This window comes from Orycteropus afer, unplaced genomic scaffold, assembly GCF_000298275.1.
Source record: "Orycteropus afer afer isolate SDZICR_OR568_19922 unplaced genomic scaffold, OryAfe1.0 scaffold00002, whole genome shotgun sequence".
NCBI lineage: Eukaryota > Metazoa > Chordata > Mammalia > Tubulidentata > Orycteropodidae > Orycteropus > Orycteropus afer.
Window position 1 is genome coordinate 11,765,346 of NW_006921589.1, and position 9,275 is coordinate 11,774,620.

Below are 9,275 nucleotides of genomic sequence, written 5' to 3' on the forward strand. Positions count from 1 at the left end.
TGAGCTCTCATATCCTGGAGCCAGCAACTGGCTCACTGACAATATGACAAAGCCACATGGGTTTCTAATGGCTGAGTCCAACTGCACCAAAAATCCAATTACAAAATGTCTTGCTAAATTCATTACTATTCTTATTAGATGAGCTTCTTCTAAGGGACACACCCGAGGGTGACCTCCCTCAAACCCAGGCCAGTCTCTCCTTTATCAGTTTCACAACTGTACCTTATTAGCAGCATCATCTACTAGTTAAGAATCTTCTACAGACTCTTCATTATGAAAATGTCTTAGGACTAAACAAAGCCAAGAGAAGACCTTGAAGTCTGGAGAAATACAGAGGGGGAAACAGAGAGGGTGGGAAATTTGACAGAGCTTTAGATCAAAGACCCTACAGGAGGAAGGATACTTAATATTCAGATATTTTGGGTATGTTTAGTATTCAATTCATCCTCTAATCCTATCCTGCAAGGGTAGAACCAGTAAAGAAAAAATAACTTTCAGAGAGTTTGTGGGAGTTGTCTAATTGCATCTTCAACAAGTTCTAGCATCAACGAAGAACTGCTAGTTCTCCATTCTATACTTAGGGTGAGATTTATGCAAAGGTATAAATCACCATGCCACGGTCCCCATCCAACCCCAAGATGTTCACTCCATACCTGCATAAACACCTTTCCAATGACCACATCATCGTCATCTTTAAACACTGTGCTGAAGACTACTGTGACTCTGTCCTTTTTAGACTCAACATACCTGAGGGAACAAAACCCATGAGAGAAGTAGTCCAGAATCAGAATGAGGTGTTGCCAATACAACAACCTACATGTGAAGTAGTAGGCTAAAGACACAAATCTCTTAATTAAATAAGGCATGCCAGTGGGACGAGGCACTGATGGCTAACAAAGTTGGCATAATAAATGCATGCCCTAAGAGGCAGGAGACAGAAATGACTAAAAGTGGATTGACTTGTATACACACTAGGACATGGAATGCAGAGTTAGTGATCTTAGTGATTATAGTAATAATTTTTTTTTAATCTACTATAAGGTTTATAGTATGAAGATGATCTAAGAGTTGCAGTAACACAGAATCCATAGTCACCTTCTGCCTCCTAATTACCTGGGTGACAGTCTTGAAGGCAACTCAGAATAGTGAGTTAAAGGAAATCACTGCCAATTCTCAGTATCTGGAGACTAAGAGAACTGGCCTATTTATTTTTCAAATCATCTACATCCTGGCTTAAGAATTTTATGAGAAAAATGCTTCAGTGGGATTCATACAACTGAGTTTAGGGTCTGACTTCACCATGTTTTTTTCAGTAAATATCAACTTGATCTGAGCCACATCCAGGCTTCAGGACCCAAGTCTATACTCACATGGTCTCATCATCCCTATAATGGATAACTGCCCTGTTCTCTCCTTCCTTGCCCTCTTCTTGGAATTGGAAGTATTTCTCAAACACAGAGGCAAAACAATTTCGTTTCAACATGCCAGCCTGATGTACAATGGAATCCTTGGAGGCAGGCAGATTTTCAAGGTCATATAGCAAAGAGACATTGTATCCTGGAAGGAAAAAACAAAACAAAACAAAACAAAACCCAGCAGTTACACTTAAAATCCTTATAGGCATATACAAATAATTAACAAATGCAAAGCAAAATATGAATCATTATCAAAGATGACTGATTAAAAATGTGGAATGGAAGGAAGTAATAATCTGGGAAATCTGATTAGGAATCTAATGTTCCAGAGATAGTTGTGAAGGGAAAATATATTGTTTCAAGCTGTAAGTCATATATTTTCCTCTGATGGTTTAACATGCCAAGCACCAGTGTTGTCAGCAGATGGGTAGCTTTCTGATAAGAAACACCAAGTCGGGTTATGTTTGACTTACGGACAACTTGTACTTGCCCTGCAGTATTATATAAATTTTCTCTCACTTTGAAACAATGGAACCAAACCGTACAACAAATTCTGCATTATAATCACCTTCACGTGCTGCATGTGCACCTTTTAAATCATGGAAAAGGCTTCAAGTGTTTTCTTGTACTAAACTAAGGCTAACTGAGAACTGTATATATATATATATATATCTGTTCCAACTTACCTACACATTTGACTTAAAGACACACTTAGGAACAGGTCTTCTTTGTAACCTGGAACTGTTTCTCTGTGTGTGTGTACCCAATAGTTCTTATTTGTATACAATGTAAAAATTTCAAAGTATTATATTTTATTTCATTTGGTCTCCATAACAATCCTCTGAAATAGGTAAGCCAGATAAGGATATTCTCACTTTACAGAGGGGAAGAAGATTCAAAAAAGCGAAGTAATTTGTCAAATGCAGTAACAGAGGTGTAAGCAATAATATTTTAAGTTGAACAGAACTGGATCCAAATCCTAGCCTTGCCACTTGGTGACCTTAGAAAAAGTGCCCAACCTCTGTAACTCGGCTATATGTTCAAAGGAAGAGGTGGGATGGGGGAGACTGTTGCAAAAATGAAAAGAATGTACAGCATTTAAAGTGCTTGGAACAATGGGTAATCAGTATCTCACATCTCCACATGGTGTTGTTACTGTTAATTTTTCCCAAGAGCATTCTTGAGGTGTGTGTTTTTTGTTGGCTCTATCTCTTGGAGGACATGGACTGTCTAAATCTCTGTTTTAGATAGTGCTTAGCACATTTTTGGCACTCCAATATTAAATAATACCAATTGCCAATGCATTTTGGGCACCTGAAAACCATATAAGCAAACAGACTACAAAAAGATTAGATTAAACAGCAACTATTCAGAGTTGAGCTTTGCTAGCTTTAAGAAGCCGAGTAAAACAAACAAAATAAAACTATAAAAGTCAGGCTTAAGATAACGAGGAAGAGAACATACTGATGACAAAGAAAACTAATAACGAGGAAGAGAACATACTGATGACAAAGAAAACTAAAAACGTAGTATAGCCTGCTGAGTTGTCCTTACCTGCCTAGATAAACCCACAGCAAGAGAGGAAGAAAGAAGCCACTTTTCACATGTGTCTTTTGTATTTCTATGAGCAAAGGAGGTGCAATCTGGCAGTATCTGTGCTTTACTAGGAGGCAGAAGCTAAGGTCCACACATAGAAACAGGAACTCTACATTAGTTACGCTCGGCTGTACTGACAGATTTTGGGATTTGACAAGTTTTTAGTTCTGTGATACATTTGGTCCATCAACAGAGATGAGCATATTTTAGCACTCTCTACAGACTGTTGTCAAAGTTCCCATGCAGACTACTCCTAGGAGAAAGGTGCACTCCAAGGGCACCTTCCTTTATTAGATATTTTGTTTCCAGAGGAGTCCTGGGTAGTGCAAATGGAGTGAAAGGTCTGAGTCCATCCAGAGTTCTCGGAAGGCAGGCCTGGGGCTCTATCTACTAATGAAAAACCAGCCACTGAAAATCCTACAGAGCACAGCTCTACTCTGACACATGGGTCACAAGACAGAAATGATTTGATGGCGACTACTTCTGCTATTGACTTTCAAAAGCATAAATATCCTCACTTTGGGACTTGACTAAATACTTGAGAATTTGGGACATACCATTTAATCAGAAGGGTGAAAATACGGTTCAATTTTTACCACTTTAAACTGCTTTAAAGCTGTGTAACACAGCTGTTCTAACCAAAGGGACCTTTGTCACCTTTCAATTCCTCTGGAGGTGGAATAAACTAGAGACCACCTATTACCTCCCTTAGAATGGATTAAAGAGAAGCTCACACTTTTGTCACTTCATAACGACAGCATATTTGTACATATTCCTCTCCCCTCTCCAAATGTGCAGTGTAGAAAACAGGTGTCACTGGGGAGGGGGCTGGGAATCAAGATTTGCATACTCTTCCTAAAAGGCATTTTAATCACCATGCACAAAGTAGCCCTCTGGCTGAAAGACAGATTAACTGCTAAAAAGGAAATACATCAAAATTCTGTACACCCCATTGTCACCAACCACACTAGACAAACTAAAGCCTTTTATGGAGGGAGTTGAAGGGAGAACTGGGCTTGTGTAGAAATATCTATAAAATGAATACTAGTTGAATAAATCCTCTGGCTAAAACAAGCATAGGTAGCTCAGACGGAAAGGAACCAACAAGTTTCCTTCCATGCCATCCCATCCAATTGCTCACATTACTACATACCTGATTCCGGATTCACCAAGAAACTTCCGTACACCCTCTTTAATAACTAGAAAATACAAGAACAAATACGTTAATCCAAAGGTTATGATGCTTTTGCTATTTATTCAGCACTGTATGTGCCAAGCTCCTCCAAGCTATCATTCTTCCTAACTATCCTTTCTATCCTTTAGCTGGTGGAAAACTAGATACAGAGGGGAAGTGGACTTACCTGAGTTACCAAGCATGTCACTAAGAACCGAGATTAGAATCCAAAAGGTTACTCTGGGGTCTGTCTTTCCATCAAGGCTCCTGCTTCACTCTTTCAGGACTTGACTACACTTTTTTTATGTTCTCTGTTTTCTCCAGGTCCTACAGTTAATCATCATTGTTTTCAAGAGGGCAGAAAGATGCCAAACTTGAGTCAGAAAACAGATTATGTTATCAAGTAAGTAAAGGGTAAACCACTAACTGAGGTGAACGAAGAGAAAAAATGGGAATGTGAGTAATGATTTCAGTTAGCCTGCATATCTTACATGCTTCAAAATCTTTTAGCTCATAACTAGCTTTTAAGGCAAAGAACAACGGATAATTGAATCCTAGCCACCTATTAATAGTGGGTCCACAGAAGGTTGCATACCCTAAATACATTTTTCCTGAAACCAACGCTGACTGCTGGCTACTTCATAGCTTTGATGCAAATGACAAAACAAGCCTCTTTTACGTCTTCCTATTTTTTCTCTGCCAGTGTGACTGTTTCACCTGGTAGAAACTGCTCCAAGGCTGATGGGGTTTAAGAAAGAAACTATTTTTATTTGGAAGAGATAGTTCTGACTTAACTGTGATATGGGACACATTAAGCAGTGGAAAGGCAGTTATTTGGAGAGAAAGTAAACATTAAAGTCACTAATAATATGTCTTGGGAGCTCTGGTGGCGTAGTGCCTAAGGTACTTGACTGCTAACCTTCAGAAGGCTGGCAGTTCAAACCCACCAGCCACTCTTCGGAAGGAAGGTTGGGTAATCTACGTCAGTAGTGGTATCACCTTGGGACACCCAAGGAGGGGATGCTATGAGTCGAGTCCAACTCCACAGCACATAACAACAACAACAATATGTCTAAAAGGCAAGACAGACATGACTTTTTACTAATAACCCTTATTAAAAACTTGTAACTAGGAGAGGGAAAGTGGTATCACTATTTCTTAGGAAGGTAAAACTGAAGCTGATGTACGAAAACTCCTTAGTTTCAGGCTGCAGGGTTTTTTGCATACAGGCATTCAGTCAATTATTAACACCATCTTACCAACATAGTAATAATTCTCTAGTATTTGGCAGATACAAAAAACCAAAACTTACAATACTTAATTTCTGACAAGTTAGCAAACTGAAGGTGAACACAATTAGAGAGTTATACATGATTGTTTTAAAAAATTTCATTAGTAACAGAAAACCACTGTGAACACAGGCAGCAGTAGAGCCATGCTCCCCTTGAGCAGGGTCTGTCTGTCCACTGCTGTGTTCTCAGTACCCAGAGTAATGCCTGCATTCCAGGATATTCAACAAATATCTGAGTAAGAATGGTATTTTTCTTCTGACCGTATTTTCAATGTGTTGTTGTTGTGTGCCACTGACTTGATCTGGACTCCTAGTGATCTATGTGACACAGTAGAACTGCCCCATAGGGTTTCTTAGGCTCGAGAAGACATGGTAAAGTATTTTAATGAAATGTGCAAAGAACTGGAGTTAGAAAACCAAAAGAGAAGAACACACCAGGCATTTCTCAAGCTGAAAGAACTGATAAAAAATCCAAGCCCCAAGTTGTAATACTCAAAGATTCTGTGGGCAAAACACTGAATGACACAGAAAGCGTCAAAAGAAGATGGAAGGAATACAGAGGGTCACTGTACCAAAAAGAACTGGTTGACATTCAACCATCTCAGGAGACAGCATATAGTCAGGAACTGATGGTATTCATACGATCCAGCAATCTCAATACTAGGTATACATCCTAGAGAAGTAAGAACTGTGGCACAAATAAGATACATGCACACCCATGTCCACTGCAACACTATTCACAACAAAAAGAGAGAACCCAATTGCCCATCGATGGATGAATGGATAAACCAACTATGGTACATACACACAATGGAATTACTATGCAACATTAAAGAATAATGGTGAGTTTTGCAAAACATTTCACAACATAGGTGAACCCAGAGGACATTATGCTGAGTGAAATTAGTCAATCACCAAAGGACAAATATTATGATACTACTACTTAAAGTCAAGAAAAGGTTTACACACAGAAAGAATCATTTTTTTGAAGGTTACTAGGGGTAGGAGGGGAAAAGAAGGTAAATTACTAACTAGAGGGTAGACACCTATTAGCCTGGGCGAAGGGACAGGCAATGTGCAATAAGGCAGAGGTCAGCACACATAATCAAGGCAGTGGAACAAACAGGGAGGAGCATGAGAGTTAAAGGTAACAAAGGTGACTATTATTATATATACTGTCCTGCAGTAACAGTAATAACAATAATCTTTAAGTAGATACGTGGACAGACACTCAATCCGAACAAGGATAGGAAGGCAAATAGGACTACACACACAAATATATATATAGGTTTGATGGAGAGTATTTCTACCTTTGTATTTATATATGCTACAAATATATCCATAAATGTAGTAGGGCATACAGGGGCAAAGTTATGAAAGCTTCTTAGTCATAATTAAACACCTTTAGAGAATGAGTCCCTGGGTATGGGGGCTCACAACCACAGTCTTGTGGGACACTAGGGGTAACTGGCATAAAGACAAGGTTCTACCTTCCACTTTGGTGAGTAGTGACTGGGGTCTTAAAAGCTTGTGGAGTGGCTATATTAAGTACAACTATTGGTCTCTCCTTATCCCGACCAAAGAAGAGTGAAGAAAACCAAAGATGCAAGGAAACAATTAATCCAAAGGATGTGAAGTATGTGAACCCCAGCCTCCATTTGGACCAGAAGAACTAAATGGTGCCCAGATACTACTGCTGACTGCTCTGAAGAGGAGCACAATAGGTGGTTATGGATAGAATGGGAGAAAAACGTGGAACAAAACTCAAAGTTATAAAAAAGACCATCTGTGAGGGATTGGTGGAACCCCTGAGATTATGGCCCTTACACACCCTTTAAGCCAGGAACTGAACTCAACCCCTGTGGCTCACCTTTCAGCCAAATGGTAGACAGGCCTGTAATGTGAACAGTGATACCAGGAAGGTATGTGCTCATTAGAACAATCACCCATACAAGATCAAGAGGGAATCATCTGCCCAGGGATAGAGCTAGGAAGGCGAGAGGGGATGGGATGGAAGGATGATGGAAAGTGGTAGGCATGAGAAGTGGGAAGACTGCTGTTGCACTGCTGAATGGAAAACCAATTTTGTTCTGTAAACTGTCACCCAAATCTCTCTCTCTCTCTCTCTCTCACACATACACATACACACACACACACACAGAGCCAATGGCATTAAAGGAAGAAGTCCTGGGTCCACTGAAGGTATTGACAGGGGGAAAAAAAAACAAAACACAAAAACCCAAGGCTCCAGGAATTGACAGAATACCAACAGAGATGTTTCAATAAACAGATGGAATGCTGGAAGCACTCACTTGTCTATACCAAGGAATCTGGAAGACAGGTAGCTGGCCAACTGACTGGAAGAGATCCCTAACTGTCCTCATTCTAAAGAAAGGTGATCCAATAGAACATGGAAATTATCAAACAATATCATTAATATCACATGCAAGTAAAATTTTGCTGAAAAGAATTCAAAACCAGTTGCAGCAGTACATAGACAGGAACTGCTAGCAATTCAAGACAGATTCAGAAGAGGGTGTGGAACCAGGGATATCACAGCTGATGTCAGATCTTGGCTGAAAGCACAGAACCAAATAGGATGTTTATCTATGTTTTTTACTGACTATACAGAGGCATTCGATTATATGGGTCATAACAAATTATGGAAAACATTGTGAAGAATGGGAAATTCCAGAACACTTAATTGTGCTCAAGAGGAATTTGCACAGACCAGGAAACAGTGGTTCACAAAGAACAAGGGGATACTGCATGGTTTGAAATCAGGAAAGGTGTGTGTCAGGGTTTTATCTTTCCACCATACTTACTCAATTCTGTATGCTAAGCAAATACTACAAGAAGCTGTACTATATGAAGAAGAACACAGCACCAGGGCTGGAGAGAAGACTCATTAACAACCTGTGATATGCAGATGATACAACCTTGATTAGGGAAAGTGAAGAGGGCTTGAAGCACTTACTGATAAAGATCAAAGACTATAATCTTCAGTATGGACTATACCTCAACATAAAGAACATAAAAATCCTCAAAACTGGACCAATAAGCAACATCATGATAGAGAAAATACTGAAGCTGTCAAGGATTTCACGTTACTTGGATCCTCAAGCAATGCCATGGAAGTAGCAAGCAAGAAATCAAACAATGTGTTGCACTGGGCAAATCTGCTGCAAAACACATCTTTAAAGTGTTAAAGAGCAAAGATGTCACTTTGAAGACTAAGATGCAACTGATCCAAGCCACAGTATTTTCAATCGCCTCATATGCACATGAAAGCTGGACAAGAAAAGACCGCAGAAGAACTGATGCATTTGAATCATGGTGCTGGCAAAGAATACTGAAAATACCAGAGATTGCCAGAAGAATGAACAAATCTGTTTTGGATGAAATACAGCTGGAATGCTCCTTAGAAGTAAGGATGGTGAGACTCTGTCTCTTGTACTGGTCCCTAGAGATGGATATCATACTTAGCAAACTGGGTGCAGCAAGACTAAGGAAGACCCTCAACAAGATGGTTTCACAGTGGCTTCCATGATGGGCTCAAGCCCAGCAACAGCTGCGAGGACGGCACAGGATGGGGCAGTGTTTTGTTGTGCTGCACACAGGGTTGGTATGAGTTAGAACTGACTTGATGGCACCTAACAACAACAATCTTCATGGGACCAGAGAGAATGCCAGGTCTTTTCCCACGCAGGAACCCCTGGTGGGTTCAAATCACCTACCTTTCAGTGCTTAACCACTGTGCCACAAGAGTGCCTTTATTTTCAATGTACTCCATATATAT

General features: G+C 39.9%; 1 protein-coding gene across 1 annotated transcript in view; it reads right to left on the reverse strand.

The window, feature by feature from the left end:
- Positions 1 to 9,275, reverse strand: part of ARPC2 (actin related protein 2/3 complex subunit 2) — a 38,189-nt gene that overhangs the window by 10,741 nt on the left and 18,173 nt on the right. The window contains exons 4-6 of the mRNA XM_007959672.2: positions 4,165 to 4,210; positions 1,371 to 1,557; positions 654 to 747 (exon numbers count right to left, since the gene is read on the reverse strand). Of these exons, the coding sequence (XP_007957863.1) occupies positions 654 to 747; positions 1,371 to 1,557; positions 4,165 to 4,210 (327 nt within the window). The remainder of the gene's footprint in view (positions 1 to 653; positions 748 to 1,370; positions 1,558 to 4,164; positions 4,211 to 9,275) is intronic.